This window comes from Triticum urartu, chromosome 6A (assembly GCF_056163025.1).
Source record: "Triticum urartu cultivar PI428250 chromosome 6A, HENAU_Tu73, whole genome shotgun sequence".
Taxonomy (NCBI): Eukaryota; Viridiplantae; Streptophyta; class Magnoliopsida; order Poales; family Poaceae; genus Triticum; species Triticum urartu.
The window spans coordinates 185,706,247-185,732,079 of record NC_141878.1 but is presented as its reverse complement, the minus strand read 5'-3'; the positions used below and the strand labels follow the sequence as shown (position 1 = coordinate 185,732,079).

General features: G+C 45.7%; 3 protein-coding genes across 12 annotated transcripts; all 3 read right to left on the bottom strand.

Annotated features, from left to right (window-relative positions):
• Positions 1–3,548: 3,548 nt before the first annotated feature.
• LOC125517631 (uncharacterized) lies at positions 3,549–4,690 on the bottom strand. Its single transcript, XM_048682837.2, has one exon. The coding sequence runs from the start codon at positions 4,492–4,494 to the stop codon at positions 3,889–3,891; it is 606 nt and encodes a 201-aa protein (XP_048538794.1). The 5' UTR covers positions 4,495–4,690; the 3' UTR covers positions 3,549–3,888.
• A 6,892-nt stretch (positions 4,691–11,582) lies between these two features.
• Positions 11,583–19,392, bottom strand: LOC125512124 (uncharacterized). 10 transcript variants are annotated; one of them, XM_048677198.2, is made up of 7 exons: positions 19,143–19,391; positions 17,987–18,037; positions 17,767–17,792; positions 17,476–17,645; positions 15,270–15,493; positions 11,922–12,776; positions 11,583–11,779 (listed from the first exon to the last, which is right to left on the bottom strand). In XM_048677198.2, the coding sequence occupies exons 5-7, from the start codon at positions 15,426–15,428 to the stop codon at positions 11,744–11,746; spliced, it is 1,050 nt and encodes a 349-aa protein (XP_048533155.2). In that variant the 5' UTR covers positions 15,429–15,493; positions 17,476–17,645; positions 17,767–17,792; positions 17,987–18,037; positions 19,143–19,391; the 3' UTR covers positions 11,583–11,743. The 10 variants fall into 10 exon arrangements, with proteins under 10 accessions (XP_048533155.2, XP_048533146.2, XP_048533153.2 ...); XM_048677189.2 differs by having other exon boundaries at positions 17,476–17,792; positions 17,931–18,037; XM_048677196.2 differs by lacking the exon at positions 17,767–17,792 and having other exon boundaries at positions 17,931–18,037.
• A 64-nt stretch (positions 19,393–19,456) lies between these two features.
• ERF3 (ethylene responsive element binding factor 3) lies at positions 19,457–20,717 on the bottom strand. The gene has a single exon (XM_048677202.2). It carries the CDS (start codon positions 20,457–20,459, stop codon positions 19,836–19,838), a length of 624 nt encoding a protein of 207 aa, XP_048533159.2. The 5' UTR covers positions 20,460–20,717; the 3' UTR covers positions 19,457–19,835.
• Between the last annotated feature and the right edge of the window lie 5,116 nt (positions 20,718–25,833).

The window sequence follows — 25,833 nt, the reverse complement described above, 5'->3', positions numbered from 1 at the left end:
ATGTGATCCTTGTACTCGCCACACTTGTCCTTGTCCCCGCTCTTGGGCAAGTTTTCACCCATCCCCTTTACCGCCGGCTATATTTTTCCGTGGGGATTTTTCCCCATCCCTTTGAGTTGTGACAATATGCAAAATTAGTTAGCCTACAATGGGGAGCTTAGGGAGGTGGTCATGGTGTCGTGTCGCGCAAAGGCTAGTGGGGTCGGGTGATGAGTAGTTGACACAGAGCTCGGAATAACGCTGCCAGCGTGATATGCAGGACGGTCCAGGCACACGCGATGAACAACTGATGAGTAGTCAGAGCTTCGCTGCGCTTGAAACAACTGGGGAGGCATGAGATTGATGCCTCGATGGAGAATCTTGGGAAGGGTCTATCAATGGTGGGGTGAAGAATAGTGGAGCCCCATTTTAGTGGTGGCTAGCAAGCAGCGGTTTGCACCAATGCGGGTGGCTCGAGCCTTCAGTCTTGTGGAGAAGAAAGGCGGGGGGGGGGGGGGGGGGGGAGATGATAGACATATAAGAGAGGGTTGGCAGCAGGTAGGCTTTGTAAATGACCGAGAGAGAGGTTGGGTCGTGCTTCAAGTTGAGCTATGCTGCCACAACAATAATGCAGGGCCCACATGTTAGGTCACTACCATGGGCAGAGTCAGGATTGGGGCTCTGGAAGGGGAGAGGATGATGACCACACAATAGGTCTAACATCACACTATATCAACCAAATCCTAGATATTAACATATGTTTTGTTTTTAAAAAAGCTACATATGACGATCAGTGAGCTCTCCAAACAAATCAATAATGTTATCACTGATGAATTTGGCAACTATTTTCTTCCTAATTTAGGAAACATATAGTATTAAAACTTTTTATTTCTAATTTCAAAAGTGTGTCTTCACAAGTTTCATCACATGGATTCACAGCTAAAAGGGAACTTGTTATTTGTACCGTCCTCTTCTGTACGGCCCTGCCAAAGTGAACGTCTGCTTTTGTTGTTGATAATACGTATTGGCCCAACATGATGTGACGTATTGGCCCAACGTGACGTACGAGCACACCAATTGATCTTTGTAACACTGGCTTCTTGCTGCACGTTTATGTGGTTGACGCAAGTAAGGCTAGCTCCTCCTTTCTAATGCGTGTGTGTGCACTTGCATGGCCCATGCAATCTTCAACATCTTCGTATTACTCTCTCCGTTCCTAAATATTTGTCCTTTTAGAGATTTTAAATGGACACCACATACGAATGTATATAGACATATTTTAGAGTGTAGATTCACTCATTTTGCTTTGTATGTAGTCACTTGTTGAAATCTGTAGAAAGACAAATATTTAGAAATGGGGAAAGTATTTTGCAGATGCCTTCAAGAACTCTGCACAAGAAATAAAATGGTGTAGTATTTTTGTCCCTCATAATAAAATATAATATCATATAATGATTAATAGAAATTACCTGAAAAATGTGTCGTGTAATATTTGTAGACATATCTATGCCCACATTATCTTCACTTAGATTTTTATTTTGAAATCATGCATTGATAATCTTTTCAACAGTGATGTTTCAAGAAGATAAAAGATAGATCAGACTTTCAGTTAATCCTACCTTATGCCTACTCTCTTTATTCTCAAAGCACCAAAAACTGTACACGGGGTTGAAATGAAAATAGGACATCATTTTCTACAGTTCACTCGTACTTGTAGTTTCCCACTGGAGATACAACAGACTCGCCGGACTTAGTGTCGACAAGATGATGAGGTCAAGGTGGTGGTCCCAAGCCCAATACATGGGTGAGTCCAGGAAGCGGCGCTACTGCCTATGTCGTTGATTGGCGACTCTTTTGCGGCGATTGCTGAGCTACAACCGATTGAAATGACCTAAAGAGTGGTTAGTTGACAATAAAGATCAGAGCAGCGGTTTCGAGTTTTGGTGTGACGATCATGCATTATGGATGTTTTTATAGTACAACGTGGACTGCAGGATGGCTGGCCCATGCAGCATTGCAGCTTGAATGATAGGCGAGGAAATTTGAGGCGGCAACCTTGAAACGGAGTGAAGGCAAGGCACTCAGGGTGTGGTAGGTTTTCGGACGTCCGGGCAGCAACTAGATGCTTAGGGTCCTCAGAATGTCGGATGTCGTGAATTTCAGAGTTCTGCGGGTGCACCCACACATCCACCTTTGTAAGGCAACCCAATTCCGCTCCTCGCTCTTTTCCAAAAAAAATGCACGTGAGAGAGGTCCGAAGGATCTAGAGCTACTTTACAATATATGAAGCATAGTTCAGCTAACCCAAATACCTAAAAGGCGGAAATTATAGAAAGGTCTAAGAACTTGGCAAGAAGGATCCCAAACACAGGATTGCAAGTGCAATGTGATCCTTCTCCTAGACGATGATCGTGTTCGATATCTCCCAATCAATCTCTCTGTGCGATTTCACAAGGGGCACAAGCGCACAAAGATCACTAAAAACAGAACACTTGTTCTAATCCTTCAATACTCAATTCATTAACGTTTCCGGGAAACTTCGGTAACAGGTATCCTAAAGTCAAAATGGTGATAAAGAAACCTTCAGGAATGTTTCTAATTTGCAACACTATTCCCATGTATTTATATCTAAGATTTTTTAATTTGAAATGTTATCGTTCTGGTAAAAGAAATGTTGACCTCCCAATAGATTGGTAATGAACTCGATTTATTGGTGCGGTGATTAGGTCCTATGAAAGCGGATCCTCTGACATACTGCCGTCTGACATGGCGTCACTGATGTGTGGGCTCGGGTCCAGATGCAAGTGCACGTCAGGAGAGCTGTCCTATGTACCCGTCATTTGTCCTTAAAGTCATAAGTTCAATGATACTCAAACCCATGACCATCTGAGACATGTCGATATTTAAAGCATCTCTGATTATATGTTCTGTGAATGTTGCCACTGTATTTAACTATACATTTACCATTTAAATTCAAAAGTTTCAAAAAAAACTGGTTTTGTTTTGTGTGTGCGTGCGCGCACGCTTTGGCAAGGGGAATTCCCTTTGAAGCTAGCTACACGGCCACTGATTTGCATCAGGAGAGCATGGAGGACTGAGCATGATCAAAGAGCATGGAGGACTGAGCAATGAGCAACGGGAAGATGTGATCTCTTGGACAGAAAATGAAAAGGAATCCTACTCCACAAGCTCTGCCTACAATGCCCATTTCAAAAAGCTGCCAAACAATGGAATGAAATCGGTCATTTGGAAGGTGTGGGCTCCGGGCAAGATCAAAATCTTCTTCTGGCTGATTCATCACGATAGAGTTTGGTGTAACGACCGTCTGCAACGTCGACGATGGCCAAATCTATATTTCTGTCAGTTTTGTCTCAAAAACCTTGAGTCCTTCGTACATCTCTTCTGGAACTGCCCGTTCACACAAGCAACCTGGGCAAAGGTGGCAGAATGGAATGGATGTTCGTCGCTCGCCCCGCCTCTACAAGATCAGGGATGCACACCCTCGGCAGTTACGACCATTCTAAACGTAATAAGAGCAGAAAACAGGAGGGGCGTGAAGACTATGATCATGGCTACCACCTGGGCAATTTGGATGGAAAGAAATAATTGCACCTTCAGATCGAAGAAAGCTGTTTTGAAGGACGTCATTGATGCCATTCGACGCATGATGGAGCACTGGCGGCTTGCCGGAGCAAAATCATTTGAGCCCCCCTTTGGGGATCTGGATGTGAGATAACCGCTTACGGTTTTCTTTACTAGGAGCTGCAGGCCAAAGGCCCGTCCTCTGTTGTATCTCTTTCCTTATTTTCCCTCTAATCGCTTGATCAAACCTTGTCTTCCATATGCTCTTTTCTAAATCAATCAATGCCAGCTAAGCTGGATCTTTCAAAAAAAGATTCGCATCACAATTCACAACTCGACGTTCAACACTACTTCCGGTGGCCGTTCCAGCGGGGTGAACACGCTGCACCGGCAAATAGGGCACGTAGCGTGCGAGCGCAGCCACCGGTCGATGCACTCGGTGTGGAACACGTGCAAGCACACCGGCATCCGCCGCACCGCCTCCCCCTTCTCCACTTCGCCGAGGCACACCGCGCACTCGGCGGCGCCCCCCGGGTGCTCGTAGCTCGGGACGAGAGCGGTTCGCAGGTCGTCGCGCTCGCGCCCCATCACGGCCTGCTCAGGGTGGCGAAGCTGCAGCTCGTGCGACGACACCTCCGTCTCTCGGCCGTCCTGCTGTTCAAGATGGCGCGCTTCGGCGGACGCCGACGACAGCCACCGGGGCCAGGGCGGCCGCTTGAGCTCGGCGTAGAACTTGCAGCAGAGGATGAGGCTGACGGCGGTGCAGAACGCGGCGAACGCTGCGAACAAGATGGTGGCGCCGGAGTAGGGCCGCTTGACGAAGTGCACGATGGCGACCGGCGCGGTGACGAACCCGCTGGCGAAGATGGCGTGCGCGCACGTGAAGTCGCTGCACCAGTCGTAGCAGGAAGCGCGCCTCCCCTGGACGGACATGCGCCTCCCCTAGTACCGTACACTCCGCTTCAACTCTTGGATTGGTGTGAACTTAAACCGGGAGGAAAATAATTAACGTGTGAGAATCGACATAAATAGCAATTAAGCCGCTTCGACATCTCAGCGCGCGTCATTGTACTATGCGCGGCATAGCTGGCAGATGTAAACGATGAAGTTCAGCACGTTAATTGACATTGTTAAGGTTGGATCTAGTGATGTCGTTACTGTTGTTTTGTAGGAGTATGCGTCTTGTAGTTGTAAAATGCGCGACTAGTTGTCACAAATGAAAATTTCGTTCACACTCCACGTCTTCCTTGCTTCGCTCCTTAGGAGCAACAAAAAGATACTCGCCTCTCCACCTCCCCCGTTGCATCGCGAGGCTCCTCTCTCCTCCACCCGGCTTCGATGGAGACATGGAGTCGGAGAAGGGGTTTTTCAAACCATCCAACCGACTTTTGTTGGGGGTGAACATGGATCTATGCTTAGACCACTGTGTGGTGGTGTTGATGGCGTCGTGTGGCATTTAATTGTAATGCCGGGAGTAGTTGTCACATGTGGAAATTTTGTTTAGACTCCACTAGGTCTTCCTTGTTTCGCTCCTGAGAAAAGAAAAAGGAAAAAGCTACTTGCCTCTCCACCTCCCCCATCGCATCGCCAGCCTCCCCTCTCCTCCACCTGGACTCGACGAATTCAGGGGAGGGGTGGCGCGGATCTAGGAGTACGTGTAGTTGTAGTCGTAATTTGGGGTTCTCCTTGTAGCTAGGATTGTCGAGTCATCCAGCACCCGAGCCATGGATGTGGTGGCGACGGTGCTCGGAAACAAACCTCCTCCCAAGTCCATCTTCAATGTGGATGATGTTCTTTTTGCGGGCGGTGCTAGGTCTGGGAGGTACATCTTCGTCGCCTTGCTTCAAGGTGTTCGATCCTTTGTTCCTCTTGTTGGACTAGGTTTTCTGAACCTTCCGGTCGGTTTTGTTGGGGCTGGACGCAGATGTATGATTTGACCACCATGTGGTGATGATGATGGCCCAGTCGTGCGTTTAAGCTGCGGTGAGGTTCATTGTGTGGCAGTGCAAAATGCACCTCCCTCTGGCTCGTGGTGCAGCTACGACTCGTTCCATCACCTTCCTCCAGAATTCTATGTGCTTTGTCCAGCCAATCCCCCTCGCCCCAATATGTTGCATGGTGGACTCCATCTTGTGAGCAGATCCAACGCTCATGCGAGCTTGAGCAGCGAGGGCAGTGGCGGATTGGCTTCGTCTGCTTGGCTCCATGCTCAAGTTGATCCTAGTGTGAAGCGTCTGAGAGGTGTGGCCTTAGTGTCCACAGCGAGAGGAGGAGGAAGATCTCTTAATCTTCGGTGCTTTCCCTTCAATTTGACATGTTGTTCTTTTATTCTCACAAGTCCATATGCATCCTAAAAAGTAGTTGCCACAAAACTTCGACATCATATTACTACATATTAAAATAGTAACTCCATAAGATGAACAAAACTTGAACTTCATTTCATGTCAGAGTTCAACATTCCATATGAATCATGAGTCCATACAACTCATAGTTATACAACCCATAGTTCAATGTTTGGTTGTAACCAAAAGAATAAGTCCATACAACCCATAGTCAAACACCACACATGCAATCAATCTTCAATCTCCGGCTTCGGGAAATGTATGCTTCAAACACCTAGCAACCCACAACATCTTTCGAGCGTTCTCCAAAGCTTTGAACTTCGTTGCAATACAAGGATTTTCAACCAAATATGCATGGTAGATTAGTAATTAGCAATAAAATCCAAAACCAACCCTAGGATTTATTTCATGTTCTCCTAACAACCCTTTATAGATATGTCATAGGTATTAAAAAAGGAAGAGCATTTGTGTTGCCCCATTGCTACGAAGTGTTGAAGGATGAAGAGAAATGGAAGAACCTTGATGTCCTAGGGGTGCCAAGAGTCAATTGCACAAAACTACCACATTTACGACTAGGTTTGCAGAAAACCACCAAGTTGCTAATCCGTTGCAAAAATCACTGCTTTTTCACTAAACCTTTTGCAAAAAGCACTGATCATCCACTTTGGCTCGTCTAAGCGTATTTATGACAAATGGGGCCAGATCGTCAGAGCTAACTTGGCAAAAATTTCACACACACACACCCCTGAAATCTGAAAAGAAACGCAATCAACTCCTCCCGATGTTGGCCTCGTCCTTCCGCTCAGATCCGTCGTTGTTGAGCTGGGTTGCGACGGGATCCGTCGAGGGGAGGTGCTGCAGCCACGGCTCCTCCTCTGGCGAGGATGACACCATGGTGGCCCAGCTCCGACCGCTGTCGATTTGTGGACCTCTTCCTCTGGCACCGTCCACTCGTCGGCTCTACAGGGTGTCCCCTAGGGTGGGCGGCGTCTCGCCCAGTGCGGGCACGGACGGGAAGGTCTCGTCGCCGGCCGGCGAGGCCCTGGCGCGGTGGCAGGCGACAATGTTGGAGAAGGGAGAGAGACAGCGGAATTGGAGAGGGAGAGGGGGCGGCGGTGGTGCCCGATGCACCGACGAACTGGCGGCAGCGAGCTGCGGGGAAGCCCGGGCGGAGCGGCGCGAGGCTAGATGGCGCGTGCTGACAGGGCGGCTGGGCTCTCCTGCGGGCCTGGAAGAGGCACCGGAGATGGGCGGAGCCGCCGGCGCCGGGAGCCAAAGCGCATGGAGGTTGGGCCCCATCCACGGCGCCGAGCGGCCACAACATCCCGACGGACGACAGGCAAAGTGCGCCATCGTGGCTTCAAGGACGAGCTCCCGGCGGCCTCCTTTGGCTCCCCGTGCATTCCATCCAGAGAGACGACGGGATTCGATTGCGTTTTTATTTTTTGATCGAGGGGTCTGTATGTAAAGAGATTGGAGAAGAATCTTTTTTTTGCCAAGTCAGCTCTGACGATTTGGTCCCATATGTCATAAACACGCTTAGACGAGCCAAAGTAGATGATTAGTGCTTTTTGCAAGAGGTTTAGTGAAAAAGCAGTGGTTTTGCAACGGATTAGTGACTTGGTGGTTTTCTGCAAACCTAGCCGCAAATGTAGTAGTTTTGTGCAATTGACTCGGGTGACAAAGAAACGCAAAGAATGATTATTGGAATATGAGAAGTACTTGTTCTTCATGAACACATCTAACCTCGATGATAGACAAAAGGAGTACATCAATCTTTGTCGTGATCAAGTCTTGGTCCAAAAAAGATTGATGGGCATGGGATGCATGGGAGGCATGGGAGCTACCATCGGAGGCTTGGGAGGTATGAGAGCTACCATGGGAGGTATGGGAACAAGCATGTGAGCCCTGGGTGCCATGGGCGGCATGATAGGCATGAGAACACCTACGAGAAGCATGGGTGCCTTGGGAGCTACCATGGGAGGCATGGGTTTTGAGTCTCTCATGAGAGGCATGGGAGCACCTCCGGATGACATGGGTGGACGCATGGCTTCCGGTGTGCCTCACATGCCTTCGCATGATGCCTTTGAAGGTAGTGCCAAAACCGTCCGAGTTTTCAAGGACGAAGAGGAGGAAGAAGCGGATGAAGAAGAGGAGGAAGAATATGGGGCATGATTGTTGATGTTTCATTCGTTTGTGTGAACTTGTTTGTCATGAACTTGCTTGTGGTTTGGTGATTTTGAACTATGCCATGAATTTGAACTATGCTATGTTGCTTAACTCATGATTTTGCATATTTTTTAATGTTTGCGATCATCTTGTTTCGTACTGTAAAATTAGTATGTGGTGTTTCATATTTGCCAAGCGCAGGCTGAGCACGCGCTAGATTTTACCGCGCCTGGTGAAGCGCTACATCGGCGCGCTAAATTTTGCAGCGCCTGGAAAAGCAACCACCCTCCCCCGCGCGCTAAAACACTATTTTAGATTTTACCGCGCCTGGTGAAGCGCTACATCGGCGCGCTAAATTTTGCAGCGCCTGGAAAAGCAACCACCCTCCCCCGCGCGCTAAAACACTATTTCGACGCTGTAAAAAAAGTTTTGGCGTGTTACCCTATCGCGTGTAAGTTGGAGATGCTCTAAGGCATAAAAGAACTCATTTAAGCAAGTGTCTGGACATAATAAAGATACTCATTTCAACAAGTATTTTGGATAAATATACCCATTTCAAAAATATTTATCCATGAGAGAATTCACTTCAGCCGATATTTGTTATACAAAAACCAGTTAAGCAAACAATGAAAAAATTAATGGCAATAAAATGGATGCCTTAGTATGGTTTGTGTAATGCTCCAAACAAAGAACAATCACAGTCTTTTATCCATACGCATCAAATTACGTTAGTTCTATTAGAGCATCTACAGTCGGGCACCTCAAACCCATATCATACGCGTGAGTGGGCCGCCCGGTCACTATCCGCTCATGAAATTTCAACCAAATGGACGCCTCAAACGGGCCTCAAACGCCCCAGTTGACCGGCACACCTTATATCCAGCTGAAATATCGGACGGATATGGACACGCTCGCCACGTCGGACCTGACAGTCCGACCACACCGCAAATTGCGCCAAATCCACCCCCAGACCGTCATGCAACTACACCGTCAACGGCCGACACTAGAACATGGTGTTGGAGAACGCAGTATTTCAAAAAAAATTCTATGATCACGCAAGATATATCTAGGGATGCATAGCAACGAGAGGGGGGAGTGTGTCCACGTACCCTCGTAGATCGAAAGCGGAAGCGTCAAGTAACGCGGTTGATGTAGCCGAACGTCTTCGCGATCCAACTGATCAAGTACCGAACGCACAGCACCTCCGCGATCTGCACACGTTCAGCTCAGTGATGTCCCTCGAACTCCAGATCCAGCTGAGGCCGAGGGAGAGTTTCATCAGCATGACGGCGTGTTGACGGTGATGATGAAGTTACCGACGCAGGGCTTCGCCTAAGCACTACGACAATATGACCGAGGTGAAAATCTGTGGAGGGGGCACCGCACACAGCTAAGAGATCAACTTGTGTGTCTATGGGGTGCCCCCCTCCCCCGTATATAAAGAAGGGGAGGAGGGGAGGGCCGGCCTCCTATGGCACGCCCCAAGGGGGAGATTCCTACTCCTAGTAGGAGTAGGTTTCCCCCCTTCCCTAGTTGGAGTAGGAGAATTAGGAAGAGGGAGAGGGAGAGAAGGAAAGGGGGGCCGGCCCCCCTCCCAATTCGGATTGGGCTTGGGGGGCGCGCGCCTCCCACTTGGCCGCCTCCTCCTTTCTCCCACCATGGCCCATTAAGGCCCATTAACTCCTCGGGGGTTCTGCTAACCCCTGGTACTCCGGAAAATGCCCGTACCTATCCGAAACCTTTCCGATGTCCAAACATAGCCTTCCAATATATCAATCTTTATGTCTCGACCATTTGGAGACTCCTCGTCATGTCCGTGATCATATTCGGGACTCCGAACTATCTTCGGTACATCGAATCACATAACTCATAATACATATCATCATCAAACGTTAAGCGTGCGGACCCTACGGGTTCGAGAACTATGTAGACATGACCGAGACTCATCTTCAGTCAATAACCAATATCGGAACCTGGATGCTCATATTGATTCCTACATACTCTACGAAGATCTTTACCGGTCAAACCGCATAACAACATACGTTTGTTCCCTTTGTCATCGGTATGTTACTTCCCGAGATTCGATCGTCGATATCATCATACCTAGTTCAATCTCATTACCGGCAAGTTTCTTTACTCGTTTCGTAATGCAACATCCCGCAACTAACTCATTAGTCACATTACTTGCAAGGCTTATAGTGATGTGCATTACCGAGAGGGCCTAGAGATACCTATCCGACAATTGGAGTGACAAATCCTAATCTCGATCTATGCCAACTCAACAAACACCATCGGAGACACCTGTAGAGCATCTTTATAATCACTCAGTTACGTTGTGACGTTTGATAGCACATTAAGTGTTCCTCCGGTATTCGGGAGTTGCATAATCTCATAGTCATAGGAACATGTATAAGTTATGGAGAAAGCAATGTCAATAAACTAAACGATCATAGTGCTAAGCTAACGAATGGGTCAAGTCAATCACATCATTCTCTAATGATGTGATCCCGTTCATCAAATGACAACTCATGTCTATGGTTAGGAAACTTAACCATCTTTGATTAACGAGATAGTCAATGTAGAGGCATACTAGTGACACTCTGTTTGTCTATGTATTCACACATGTAACAAGTTTCCGGTTAATACAATTCTAGCATGAATAATAAACATTTATCATGATATAAGGAAATATAAATAACAACTTTATTATTGCCTCTAGGGCATATTTCCTTCACATGGGATATTATCTTACGGATGGTATCTATCCTTAGTGGGCGACGTTTGTGAAAACCGTATCCGAACCGCATGGCAATAAACAGAGCCGCTTTGCAACAATGCAGGAAGCGACTAGGAAGGATGTGGAGAAGGCATTTGGTGTGCTTCAAACTCGTTGGGGAATTGTGTGTGGCACTGCAATGGTGTGGGAATAGGAAACTTTGTGCCAACTGGTGACATGTGTTATTCTGCATATTATAATTGTCGAGGATGAGGGTGATGGTGTAGGCCAGACCAATTAGTTTGAAGCATCTGGAGAACAAGTTGAAATCCCGAAAGACCAAGATGCAACTCAGCCGATGAACTTTCTGTGGATGCATCAAAATTTTTGAGATCATCAAGTGCACGCGCAACTACTTAATGATCTTGTGAAGCATACGTGAACCCACAATAGAAACCGAAGAGCTAATGTTTGAGTTGTGTACTTAAAATAAATTTTATGTAAACACTATTTATGTTCGGTATCAACATTTATTATTTACGTGCGACATCGACTTGTTTGATCAACGTGTATGGATTTAAGAATCCGAATGTGAGATATGTGGATGTCGAAAACGAAATATAAAGGTCCATTCAGATGCGTTCGCAGACGTGTCCGGGTGTTTCGGCGCACGTATAGAGGTCGAATTTGTGAAGTCGGCTATAGATGCAATTACTTTCACACGTGCTACGCGTTTGGAAGTCTCAAATGCGTACACCGATACACACTGGATACACAGAGTTTGGCACGTCAAATACGTATACGCCAAGTGCTTTTATCTTGCCATGATTTATTAATACCAAGGAGTATATATATTACTCATAACGAACAACGAATGAACAAATGAAATACTGTATACACTACAGGGTTCCTTCCAGAAAAACATAGGAGTATATAAGATGAACCAGCTGCCCCGTCACTGTCTGACCACTGGGAACAGGCACCCATAGACCTGCACAAAACAATTTTACAGTGAGTCAAAAATGCGGTGAACAGTAGTTCAAAAAAAAATGCGGTGAACATGAAATAGTACAGCGTCGCGTCAAACTGTACACAACGCCGGCGTCAAACTGTGTAGGTACACGCGTACGTACCTTGGACAGGAAGGATTTCTTGGGCTTCCTTCGCGGGTGGCCCCACGTGGGCGCCACCCGGTCCGGCGAGAGCTGCCGCTTCGCGACCGGCGGCACGTCCGGCGCGGCGGCCTTGGCGACCTCCCGGTGCCGCTTCACCTTCTCGAACTGCACCGTGAAGCCCTGCGCCGCCGCGTTCGCGTTCTGCTCGTCCCAAACGCCGAACTTGGGCACGGCCGACGGGGCCTTGGCGGCACGGGCCTGCGGTGGCGCGCCCTGGCCCGGGCGCCGCTCGTTCGCCGGCGGGGACGCGGCGACCCTCGGCGCCGGTGCCGCTTGCTGGTGGTGCCTCGGCACCGAGGCGGCGTACGCGGCGGCGGCCTGCTGCTGCTGCTGCTGGGGCTGGTGGTAGCTGCCGCCGTTGTTGCCGTACCGCGGCTGGTACGGCCTGGGCGGCGAGAACTTGCTGGCGCGGCTGCTGACCTCGGACGCGGCGCTGCTGCCGTTGCTCCCGTTCCGCCGGTGGTAGCCCCCGTGGCCGTGCTGCGGGGGGTAGTGCTGCGCCGGCGACGGGTGGCCGTGGCCGTGCGAGCTCGGCGGGCGCGATGGCACGTTACCGCCGAGGTGGTCGTAATGCTGCGCCGGCGTCTGGTGCCCGTGCGAGCTGGGCGGGCGCAAGGGCACGTTCCGGCTGAGGTTCTCGTAGTACTCATACGGGTCGAACTCTTGGTCGTCGTGCCCCCTGGGCGCTGGCGCCGGCGCCGCCGTGCCCGGCACGGGCGCGGCCTTGTTCTCGCGCACCTTCTCGAAGAAGACGGTGTAGCCGATGTTCTCGGCGTCCCAAGAGCCGAACTTGGGAACCACCGGCCCTTTCCCCTGCACACGCACCACGCCAAATCTTTAAAACGCGACATATAATTTTACAAAGTCCTGAGCTGTTTCTTTAGACATTTTCTCGTTGCTTAAAAATTCAGACCAGGTCGAACCTTAATAAGTTCCAGGTTGTAATTAGCGGCGCTTAAAGATGAGGAGGAAAAATTAGGTATGGCACGTATGTATGTCAGCAAGCTCCCAGCTAAGGCCAGCCAACGTACACGTCGTCGGAAAGCAAAACCAACACCATGCTGGTGCTGCTGCTCGCGTCGTCAGCTGTCACATTACAGATATGTCAAACCCAACGACAGCTAGCTAGCGGGTAATGAACACCAAACTAGACCGGGCAGTGCCAAATGCACCGGATAGTAGGCATGAGAGAGAGGAGTGGCTTGGACGTCTAATTCTAAACACTCAATCGTCCATCCCAAGCAAAGCAAAAGCTCGGCCTCCTTTTCCCCATTCTGAAGAATCCTTGTGCTCGAGGATGAGAGCGATCATGTTGGATGGATCTGAGGACGGAGCATGCCATGTGCCGGAGCCCTCCATATCATGCCCAGATCCGTGAGCCCTAACTCCTTGTCTGCTGCCGCTGCCTAACAATAACCATGTGTTGCCAACTTGATGCTCGCACATGGGGACGGCGGCACCGCCCCATGATCCATCATCGTTCCACACCCACCCAACCATGGTCAATTCCATACGGCCATACGTGTACTACAGAGTGCTTGAAAAATATATAGAGAAACCATTACGCAGACGCAGCAATCATGAGCCAAAATTATAAAAACAAAACAAATGCATGATCAATCGGCCATAACAGTGTCGAAATCATGCGTGCATGCATGCACTGAGTAGACAGTAGTAAAGCATCGGTAACCACAAAAGAGGAGATGTGAACGTAGTGAGATAGGTACTCACGGCCATTAAGAAATAATGATGATGATGACGATGATGATGCCTGGCGATGAACTGATCAGAAAGAACCTCTTGGGCGATCCTTGTTTCTCCTCCCCGCCCTTCTTCTCTATCGCTGCCCTCTCGATCACAATTGACGAGAGGAAACGAGGAGGAGAGAGAGAGCCGGAAGGGAGGCAGGCAGGAGCGATGGAAGGGGCAGGGTGGTTCTTATGATTGGAGTTTCAGAAGCCTGCTGGAGCTGACAGCGGCCTAATTAAAGGGAAGCGCACAACGGAACAGAAGAGTTCACGGGGCAGCACACACAGCTGTGAGGCGACGGAACGCGGCGGAGCAAGGTGGCAGTTGGAATGTGCTGTGCTTTTTATGGACTGGAAAGGAGGATGGAGCCAAAGGAACAGCTCAAAGCTTAAAAACCTAATCTCCCACCTAACTTAACCACAGGGGAGGGGAGAGGACGGTGGTTGTTGCGGCCATGGCCGCTTCTTAAATGAATCCTTCTCGCCAAGTTGTCATTATACCATCCTTCCTCAAATGGGTTGACCTGGTCAAGGCAGGAAAACAAATCGCAATCATCTACCCATACGCCATTTACTTTGTTATTGTAGGATCTCTGTTGCGTTGTTCCTCAGAGAATTTTCTTTCAGGTTCGCAGCTGACATCGTATCTGTTGTCGACCAAATCTGTTCTGGCTTCTATGTTTTGTTTACTACCATATGAGCTGTACATAACAGCAACAAGTTTGTGGTAGATGGAATTGATCACTCAGACCAACCGTAGCTTGCTTACTACTGTGGAGAAAGGACGAATGGGGGCAAGAATTAGATAGATCAGAACTTCCTCAAGACACACCTAAGCTTCAACAAACGCTTCTCCACAACACGCATCATACTTCCAGCGTATTGACAAGAGCATCTACAGCCGGACTCCTTAAATTAACCAGCGGATACAAGACCACTGACAGGACAAGAGAAAGAAAAAAAAGTTAACACAACCATACCCCTCAAAGCCTCCGCCCTCCTCATATTACCCTCATATATGAGATGACTATGAAAAGTGTCGGGTGTGTCCCGTCAGTGGTACTGTGTCCCTCATATATGAGATGACTATGAAAAGTGTCGGCCGTGTCCGGTCAGTGGTACTGTGTCCGCTAGATAGGATTTGGCCCCACCAAGGAGCATCTTTTTCTTTATTTATTTATTTTTTCTTTCTCTCTTTCCTTCACTAATCACAACGTGGACGGACAAATAGGGAGTCAAAACGGATATGTCCGGACACAGACCAGACGCTTTCGTGACGTTTGGGTGCCAAATTTGCCCAGTCCAACTATAGATGCACTAAGCACCGGTGCATAACAAACAAGCAGAAATAAAGGAAGACGTAAACGAACCGTCGAGAAATTTATGTACAAACAAAGTAAGCAACAGAGCGGTACCCCTTTCGGCACAGCAAAACTGCAGCCAGCACAGCGTGCAGAGGCCCGCGATTAGCTGGCTCACATTTCATCAAACAGCTGATGCATTAATGGCGACCCAATCGGAAAGGGAGAGACGGACGATGGAGAGAAGAAAGACGCACCGCGGGGGCACCGAGAACCTCAACATGGGCTGGAAACGGCACCATGACCAAAGCTTTATTGCGCCCAGAAACGAGTCCAGCCCTGCAATCCACAAGCACGATCGCCACCGTCTCTGTCAGCCGATTAGCACACGGAATTGTGCGCGGCATCAGGCACATCACATGGGAGACCCTTGCCTTGCATGCTCATCAGCAGACACCGAGCGCGCAGGATCTGGGGGCAGCTGAAACAAAGGAGCAGACCAATAATTTAGTCAAGAAGAAAGAATCTAATCAAAAGATCACCATTTTTGTAGATTAACGGCAGCAATGTCGGAGCAGATGCTGCGATAAGAGGTCAATATTAGTTAGTAGTGCCCGCTAACCCTGCACAAGCGTACATATTATCACGGGAAATGGTGCTGCTGTGCGCGCAAAATTTGGGGCACCTTTGGTGGCTATCAAGTAGTACTACCAGCTGCTAACTTTACGTTTTGGAATAAAAAATAGATCTAACGTATTTTGAAATAACATGGCGGGCATCGTTCGACAACAATGAACATGGAAATCAAAGTACTACTCTCTCCGTTTTTATTTACTCTGCATTAGATTTGACTAAAGTCAAACTTCATAAAGTTTGACCAAATCTATAGGGAAAATATGAACATTTACAATAGCAAATCTATATGATGTGAAAGTGTATTCAATAATGAATATAATGGTATTGATTTGTTATTGTATATGTTAATATTTTTGTCTATAAACTTCGTCAAAATTTACAAAGTTTTGACTTTGACCAAAGCTAATATGCGGAGTAAATAAAAACGGAGGGAGTACAAACTAATAGTAGTAGAACAAGTGCCATCAACAATAGTAGTAGATCAAATTATACACAAATAAGATGCATGTGAGACCAGCAATCATTGCATGCCCCGAGAGATTTAGATTGGAGAGAGAACGTAGATGCCCCCAAGAGAAAATAAGAGCAGGCATGTGAGCACATGCACCCAAGAAATTTGCACGGGGTGAGAAGTAATATGTATGGATAACCCAGAGCCTCTGAGCAAAATTACTGTGGAGTATCAAGCATGATCCAAATAATAATTATTACAAATTTACAAGTCTTCTGAGTGACAAGATTGAGATGAGCCAGATACAGAGGTCACCGGATTTTTAGTGTTTTCTCAAGAAACTTAATCCCAAGGGAATAACATCACATTCATCGCATCAACAGTAACTCGGCAACAGTATGAAATTTTGGTTTTTAATTATAGCCTACCAGATATTCTACATTGCACTTTTTTCCTTAATTCTACAATCAAATAGAAACTGATATGAGAAAATGAGAATGACATGGTATACTTTGCTTGAGTAATCCTCATCAAGTGTTAATTTAGGATAGAGACATATAGGGCAATAGTTTACTCTTCACACTTGCCGTATCTCCGCTTTCACTGAAAATCGCATCAATAAAATGATCAAAAGACACCAGGTCGAGTTTGCTTCTCCCTTCCTTTTGGTGGTTAGGATGTGAAGTTGGAATAAGAGAGGAAAGGGGAACTGCACTAAATGAATAATTTCATCCTGGTGATGGGCTATTCCAATGGGCATGCATCTGAGATATGGGCTTTGAGCGTAGGAACACTCAGCTTTACAAGAGCTCGGTTCTATAGATTGTTTGCACGCATGCACCACTACTATTCTTTCTTTTCTTGTTATGCATCCGGTCCTCCTCCCGATAGGTACTCCTGCCACAAGAGAGATGGTTCAAGGTAACGGTTTTTGGTTGTTCGGTTGTTTGTAGTTAACAAGATGTTAGGAAATTGATTGTCTGAAGGTTTTCGCCGTCCTCCTAGAATTGGTTATAAGTGAACTTGAATCTGGCAGTAAAAAATAGTTCTGGCTACCATTGTAACTAGCAGTGTGCCTGCTAGAATGTCAGTGATATTAGGATGCGCCCTGATGTCCTAAAGTATATTGTGGCAGTCCGGCTAACAGGGGATTGTGCTGCGAAGTACTAACAGTATAGCAAATAAGCAAATCAATCCAACGATATCTCCAGATACTATATTCCTAACGACACCCCATTTTTAGAGAATTAAACATCGCTCAACAGCGTTAGCATATTAGAGTACCGTGTTCACAACTAAAAATAAATAGCCTTTGTGCAATTGTTGACAGCTAGGAAAGAAGCACTCACAAATTGGCAACATCCCACATGTAGTACCTTAGTTGGCTCCAAACCCTGCTGTCCAGCACAGATCACTCCCAAGATGCAACAGATGTCCACTGCTTTGTTGCTGGCACTGCTACTTGGTTAGAGTAATTCACGAAGCTGCTGACTTCAAAACATCACCTTTCTCCAATACTTGAGGTTGGTTAGGTAAGTATCCCTTGCTGAATGTACCAAACATGAAGGAATGACAGTGCACTGTAAATATTTTGCCATTGGAACCCCAAAGCTTCCGATATAGGAGTAATAACCATATAATGTTGCGCATATCAGGAGGTGTCTCACATGATTCTGAATTATTTTCTTAATGCCTGTTCATAAATACAGTACTTTAAAGACGTGATGCGACATGCGACAAGGCCAAATCGCATGACAACACGTAATAATGTAAATTTCATGATACCATAGAATTTGCCAAACTAATAGCACGATAAGGAATTTCAATCCACCTTATAAGCATCAACTGTAGAAAGTATATGACTGGAGAAAGACCAGAAGCACATACTTAGCAACTGAGCAACATTGCTTGAGTGCGGCGCGCCATGGTCCGTCACTGCTGCTTAGGAGAATAGCATGAAAATTATTTGTGAATAACAATCAACCGCTTGCATAATCAGATATGTTATGATAAAAAATTGCAGAGCATGTTTCCTAGAAGACACCCGGAAAAAATTCCACGTCAACTAAAACATCAACACGGTTACTAAGGGAAAGGATGCAGTGCATTCTTGTATGTATCCAAGCACATATTCATAGGCAAACCCAATGCACCTGCTATCATAAATTTACCATCTGAATGGTCATCCAATTTGTCCTGATGGATGCAAAAAACAGGAAACTGGAATATCCAGAAGAACGTGGAGTTCCAGATGTCTTCCATAACAAAATCAACTTATCCTAATGATAATATCACAGAGTGCTATGCATGTAATACGGTAGTCAAAATACTATTCATGTGGAACTCTGTCACCACATACAAATAAATTACTGTACAACAAAGACAATGTGATTATTAAGCTAATAAAAGTTCCTTCTATTCTCTAATTATAAATAAAGCCCTGAGTAGATAGATGTATGCTCATATGAATGTAACAAAGATATACATAATAGGATCGGTGGATCACCATTGCTGCGCCAGCCATATGGAAGTTGCAAGAAATGTGAGGTTTGTGGGTAGGCTTAAGCTAATAAAAGTTCCTTCTATCCTTCAATTACAAATAACGCTCTAAGTAGATAGATATTTGTTCACATGAATGTAACAAGATATACATAATAGGATCAGTAGATCACCATTGCTGCGCCAGCCATATGCAACTGCCAAGAAATGTGAGGTTTTTGGGTAGGCCTCACAACCAATTAGCAATCGAATATAATCTCGTTAGCATACATCAAACAGAAACGAAAAATCTACGGATACAAGAGTATATTCAAAATCCTTTTACTTTCATGTTACTCGATAACAGTTTGCTGTTAGCATATAACTTTGCTAATTGTCAGAACTAATCTTGTTAGCATCTTGTGTCATCATGATCAGTTGTGTTGTCTGTTGATTTCAGCTCAGGAGTATGCCCAATTATACATGCTAATGATTCAGCCTAAATTATGCCAGATGCATTAATCATAGCTGAAGGTGTCCACAACAAATTAGTTTGTGAACTTACTTTATATGAATTAGAATAGGACAAACATCCCATCATCTTGAGCAGCCAAAGTAAACTTCTCTTCGTTCTATGACAGACATCTACATCAGTGTGAGACTTGATTTAAGAACCAAAACTACATGTCAGAATAAATCACATGTTAGCAACATAAGCATTATGAGAACCATAGTAAGGTTAGTCTATTTACAGTACTCGAAGAATAATGGGGGTATTCAGGTAGAAGGTTGTACCAAGGTTGAAATTAAGATCAAGGTCATCCCTCTAACACAACAACTTTTAGCTCGAATTTTCTAGCATTTAAGCACCCAGTATCATTCTCATAAACAAAACTTTGTTTTCCATTGTTCTCAATTCGAAGCAAATGAGCCTAAATGAGTAACAGTAACACATGTGGCTACAAAAGAAAATAAGTTACTTTAGGTGTCTACTTCCACACAAGAGGAAGCAAGTAAAATGTTGCTATATTACAACAACCACGGCGAGCTGCCGGCGGTAGTCGGCAATAATCACCGCTACCAGCGGCAACAAGCAGGCCGATTCGTAGATCAGGCCATATTAATCATCATCAGATCACGTAAACAGCAACAGCAACAACAGCGTGGAGGTGGATCGTGCTGGCTATGGAGAGAAGGGAAGAACCAAATATTTTTCTCCTTATCCTTTTTCTCTAACCACCACCGGGTGGTTCTGACTTCAGAGCCGCAGCGCCGTCAGCTTCAGCTCGTCGTCGTCGTTACATGCAACGCCGCCAAACTCCGGGGGCAGGTTGAGGTCGAACGGGAGCAGGAGACCGCAGGACGGCGAGGCGGCGGCGTCCGCGCAGTCGTCGTCCACCACCGAGGCCGAGGACCCGCAGTCGCTATGGCAGTCGCCGTCGAGGATCGGCGGCGGCGGAGGCCGCGGCGGGAGCACCGGCCGCACCCGCGGGCCGCCGAAGGACTCGACGGTGGAGCTCAGGCTGCTGCAGGCTGGCCTGGCCGCCGCCGCGGCGACCGACGTCGGGACAGCGGCGGCGGCGGCGATGGGGTAGGGCGAGTAGCTGGGCGGCAGTTGGCGGTGGTGGGGAAGGGAGAGGGGGAAGTTGGTCTTGGCCTTGGGCCCGCGCAGCATGCGCGCAGCGGCGTCGTAGGCGCGGGCGGCGTCCTCGGCGGAGTCGAAGGTGCCGAGCCATACCCGCGCCTTCTTGGCCGGGTCGCGGATCTCCGCCGCGTACCGGCCCCACGGCCGCTTCCGCACGCCGCGGAACCGCGCCCCCGCGTCCCCCTCCGCCTCCGCCGCAGCCGCAACGGCCGTCGCAGCGCCGCCGCCCCGCCGCATGCCGGCGACAGAGCCGAGCCGAGCCTCGGGATTCCTCTAGCGGGATCGGAATCACGTGGCGTGTGCTCGTGAGCTTTGGTACGGCGCAGGAGGGCTCGTTGAGACGGGAATCGGGAATTTTGAGATTTGGGGAAGGGGGGAAGGAGGAGGTGGAGGAGGATGGGAAGGTGGGGAGGAGTAAATTGGAAGGTTTGCTTGTTTGTGCTGCCACCGCCCACGACGCCCACCCCACCCGCGCGCGCCTCCCACCACCACCAGCCCGCCCTGCCGGCTTTTTCTTCTCGGTCTCGCGGGAGAGGTTTCGCCTTTTCTTTTCTCCTCTTTCTTCTTCCGACTTTTTCCTTTCATTTCAAACGGCTGTGTCAATGCCTCTATGGGCTGCTTTTGGGCCTCTTCTTTTCTTCCCTCTTTTTATAAACTTCCCTTTTATTTCTTTGATTTGAAGATTTGTTTCCTTGGTTGTTTCTCAAAAAATAAAGTTTCCTAGGTTAAGCAAATATTTGACGAATAGTCTCGTGTTTTTGGCTCGAAATTCATCCAAATTAGCTCCCTAAATGCCAAAGTTAAATTTGACTCTCCTATCCTTGTGACGTGATAGGATTTGTCTTTAAAAGGCGTTTGAACAACGTCTCGGGCAATTTGATATCCGGCGCAATGCGATGAGGCAGGATGATCCTCTATCCCTTGTCTCTTCCTCATCATTGCAAACATTGTACAAATGATTCATTCTTAAAGCCAACACATCAGGACTCTCCGATATTCACCATCTCGTTTACCATGAACCGTCACCTACTATCCTACTATATTCTTATGTGCAACCTAAATGCCGCCTCGCTATCAGCATGCATGAACTTCGTGTTCTTACATGCAACATTTATCTTCGGTTTAGCGCCAGGGATAATTATGAGTTATCTATGCATGCTCTTTCTGATAGCTAAAATTATAATCTTTGTTGTGGTGTTATTGCCACTTTGTGTGCGGTTGAATGCACTTGACACCACAAATAATTATGAAGCGTCATGTTCTGAATATTTTGATGCCCTCGCATTGAAAAATCGTTACTACTCAAAATTTTGAAGATGTGAGAGGACCTTATGTATATACTTTTGTTACTAACGGAGACAATTGCTCTTGGACTATGCCACTTCCTTGCACATTCTTCTTTCATGTTCAAACCAGGGAAGATGGAACATGAATAACACAGACATGACAGAGTATTGTGAGGAGGAGGAACTAGACCAACACGCGGCATATCAACCACATGCACTGTTTTACTACCCGATGGTCCAAGACAGTGAGATTGCCAAGCCTTGGACAAAAGCCGGCCTTGGGGGAATACGTATGCCTCCATTTTTCGTCATCTTTGATATACTTTATCCTTTGGTAAACTTGTTGTGCTTTTTGTTTGTGTCACAACCCTAGAACAAATAATGTAAATAGTTGCATTTAGAAGCATCCATGCATCATGTCTAAGTTCATTGAAATTTGAATTGAGGAATTTAAAAGCCTCAAAATTAAATAAAGGGCTAAAACCCTAAAACAATCTATTCAGTGAACCTAAAATGCCCTTCTTAAATGTTTGATAGTCTGTTGGTCTAATCATTTTTCAGCCTACATGTTTCGTTATAAAAATGATTTATATTGCTACTAATTTTGCTTTCTTTCTTTTCATTCTTGCACTTACAAATTACCAAAAATATTTCATTATTTGGTTCTTAGTTGCTTCTTATGTTTCTTTAAAAAGAAAATTCCAAAAACATTTCATTCATTCTTCTCTTGTTCTCTTTGGTTTGACTCATGATCTTTTGAAATAAGAAAAATATTCATGTTCCTTGTGTTTATTTGGTTGTTCTTGTTGTTCTAAATGTTTAAGAAAATAAAAAAAATACTATTATTGCTTTCTCCTTTCTTCTTATTCCTTTCAAACATACAAAAAGAATTGATTTTATCTTTTCTCACTTAATTTTATTCTTAGTTCTGCTTGATGTTTCTTTGGTTCTTTTTGAGTCTTTTTCTTTGCTTTTTATCCAGGTGTAAAAACAAAACAAAATTTCCAAAAAGGTTTCTCTTGGTTATTGTTTGGTTTATCAGTTGTTATTTTTGATTCTTCTTTGTTTTTGAAGTGCTTTTCACTCGCTTTCTTCTCTCTTGTATATAAGTTATTTTATTTTTGTTAACCGAAAAATCCAAAAAAGATCATTGTTCTTTGTATTGTTATTTTGCCTTGCAGAATATAACTCCTTGTGGTCCTCGTTACACTTGCTTATTATGTTTCAAAAATTATTCACTGGAGCAACTGGGTAATAATGATGAGATCTGATGAGTGACCATGACGGTAAAGCTTGGATGAACATCTTGCTTAACACTTATTTATGGTTTACCAAGGTGCTTTACTTATAATACCATACATTTATATGCATGCACATTGTGAGGGTTGGATGGTCTATCTTTCTCATGCTAAAATCTTTACCGACTAGAGGATCATGCAAATATAGGGTGCCAATTGGACTACGTTAAATTTTGAAAACGCTTACTAATTAAGTATTTCCCTTTGGAGTCTGGGTGATTGATACGTCTTCAACGTATCTATAATTTTTGATTGTTCCACGTTGTTATATTATCATTTTTGGATGTTTCACAATTATTTTATATCATTTTTTGGTATTGGCCTATTGACATAGTGCCCATTGCCAGTTGATGTTTTTTTGCATGTTTTTTACATCGTAGGAAATCATTACCAAACGGAGTCCAAATGCAGCGATACTTTTTGTGGATTTGTTTTGGACCAGAAGACATCCAGTGGGCCAAAGAAGTACCAAAGAGTGAGCCTGAGGTGAGCACAAGACACCAGGACGCGCCTGGAGGCCTGGGCGTGCTCTGGTGGGTTGTGCCCACCTCGGTGGCCTCCTGAACCGCCTCTTTGCTCTATATATACCCCAATATTCCAGAAACCCTAAGGGAGTCGACGAAAATCAATTTCAGCCGCCGCAAGTTCGAGAACCACTAGATCCAATCTAGACACCATCACGGAGGGGTTCATCATGTCCATTGGTGCCTCTCCGATGATGCATGAGTAGTTCATTGTAGACCTACGGGTCCGTAGTTAGTAGCTAGATAGCTTCCTCTCTCTCTCTCTCTCTCTCTCTCTCTTGATTCTCGATACATTGGTCTCTTGGAGATCCATATGATGTAACTCTTTTTGCTGTGTGTTTGTTGGGCTCCGATGAACTTTGAGTTTATGATCGGATCTATCTTTTTATCCATGAAAGTTATTTGAGTCTTCTTTGATCTCTTATATGCATGATTTCTTATAGGCTCGTATTTCTTCTCCGATATTTGGGTTTTGTTTGGCCAACTTGATCCATTTATCTTGCAATGAGAAGAGGTGCTTTGTGATGGGTTCGATCTTACGGTGCTTGATCCCAGTGACAGAAGGGGAACCGACACGTATGTATCGTTGCCATTAAGGATAACAAGATGAGGTATATTTTTACATAAATAGATCTTGTCTACGTCATGTCATCGTTCTTATTGCATTACTCTGTTTCTCCATGAACTTAATACACTAGATGCATGCTGGATAGCGGTCGATGTGTGGAGTAATAGTAGTAGATGCAGGCAGGAGTCGGTCTACTAATCTTGGACGTGATGCCTATATAATGATCATTGCATGGATATCGTGATGATTATTTGAAGTACTATCAATTACCCAACAGTAATTCGTTTAACACTGTTTGTTATTTTTCTCGAGAGAAGCCACTAGTGAAACCTACGGCCCCCGGGTCTCTTCTTTATTATATTTGCCTTTCACGATCTATTTTTATTTTCTTTTATTTTCAGATCTATTAAACCAAAAATACCTTGTTGCACTTTATTTTATTTGGCGATCTATCTATCAATTTATTACAACTTTCTCACGTCCACTTGCCAATTTTTGGCGTCGTTACCCGAAAGGGATTGACAACCCCTTTAATACGTCGGGCTGCGAGTATTTGTTATTTGTGTGCAGGTGCCATTCACGTAGTGTTGCGTGGTTCTCCTACTGGTTCGATAACTTTGGTCTCATCACTGAGGGAAATACCTACCGTTGTTGTGCTACATCATCCCTTCCTCTTTGAGGAAATACCGACGTAGTTCAAGCAATCATCAAAAGGAATTTATGGCGCCTTTGCCGGGAAGACATCATCAACATCTACCAGGTTCCTAATCACAAATCTCATCTCCTTACAATTTACATTATTTGCCATTTGCCTCTCTTTTTCTCTCCCCCACTTCACAAAAATTTGCCGTTTTATTCGCCCTCTTTTTCGTTCGCCGTTTTCTCGTCAGATGTGTTTTTGAGTGCAATCTTGTTGCGTAGTCACAATGACTCAAGAGAACACCAAGTTGTGTGATTTCTCCAATACCAACAACAATGATTTTATTAGCACTCCGATTGCTCCTCCTGCCACTAGTGCAGAGTCTTGTGATATTAATACCGCTTTGCTGAATCTTGTTATGAAAAATCAATTTTCCGATACTCCTAATGAGGATGCCGCGTCCCATCTTAACACATTCGTGGAATTATGGGATATGCAAAATAAAAAAGATGTGGCCAATGATGTTGTGAAGTTGAAATTATTTCTGTTTTCTTTGTGAGATCATGTAAAAATTTGGTTTTCTTCTTTGCCTCGCAATAGTATCGATTCTTGGGATAAGTGCAAGGATGATTTTATTACTCAGTATTTTCCTCCCGCGAAAACTATTTTCCTTAGAACTCAGATCATGAATTTCAAGCAACTTGAACATGAGCATGTTGCATAATCTTGGGATAGGATGAAATTGATGCTAAGGAATTTCCCAACTCATGGGTTAAATCTTTGGATGATCATACAAAAATTTTATGCGGGGTTGAATTTTGTTTCTCGTAATCTTTTATATTCCGTCGTGGGTGGTACTTTTATGGAAATTACTTTGGGTGGAGCCACCAAATTGCTTGATAATATCATGAAAAATTATTCACAATGGCATACCGAAAGAGCTCCTACTAGTAAAAAGGTTAATTCGGTTGAAGAAATTTCTTCTTTGAGTGAAAAAATTGATGCTCTTATGAAATTGGTTGCTAATAGAAATGCTCCTATTGATTTTAATGATGTGCCTTTGTCTACTTTGATTGAGCAAAATAGTGATACCATGGGTGTGAATTTTATCTCACGAAACAATTTCAATAACAATGCTGATAGAGATAATTTTAATCCTAGGCCTTTTCCTAGTAATTCCTCTAATAAAAACACAAGGTCAAGAGATCTAGTACTGCCTTTTCCCCTTCAGAGAATCTCATACGAAGGTCTTTTTCCTCTCTCCCTAGGCGCTCCCTCTCTCCCTAGGCGCTCCT

Bases quoted from the DNA above. Each gene is read 5' to 3' on its own strand.
- LOC125517631 (XM_048682837.2), bottom strand. From the start codon at position 4,494: ATGTCCGTCCAGGGGAGGCGCGCTTCCTGCTACGACTGGTGCAGCGAC.
- ERF3 (XM_048677202.2), bottom strand. From the start codon at position 20,459: ATGCGGCGGGGCGGCGGCGCTGCGACGGCCGTTGCGGCTGCGGCGGAG.
- LOC125512124 (XM_087527373.1), bottom strand. From the start codon at position 15,428: ATGTGCCTGATGCCGCGCACAATTCCGTGTGCTAATCGGCTGACAGAG. The intron at 12,777-15,269 runs GTGCGTCTTTCT...GTGCGTGTGCAG, and splicing joins AGGTTCTCGGTGCCCCCGCG to GGGAAAGGGCCGGTGGTTCC. The intron at 11,780-11,921 runs GTACGTACGCGT...TGTTTTGTGCAG, and splicing joins AGAAATCCTTCCTGTCCAAG to GTCTATGGGTGCCTGTTCCC.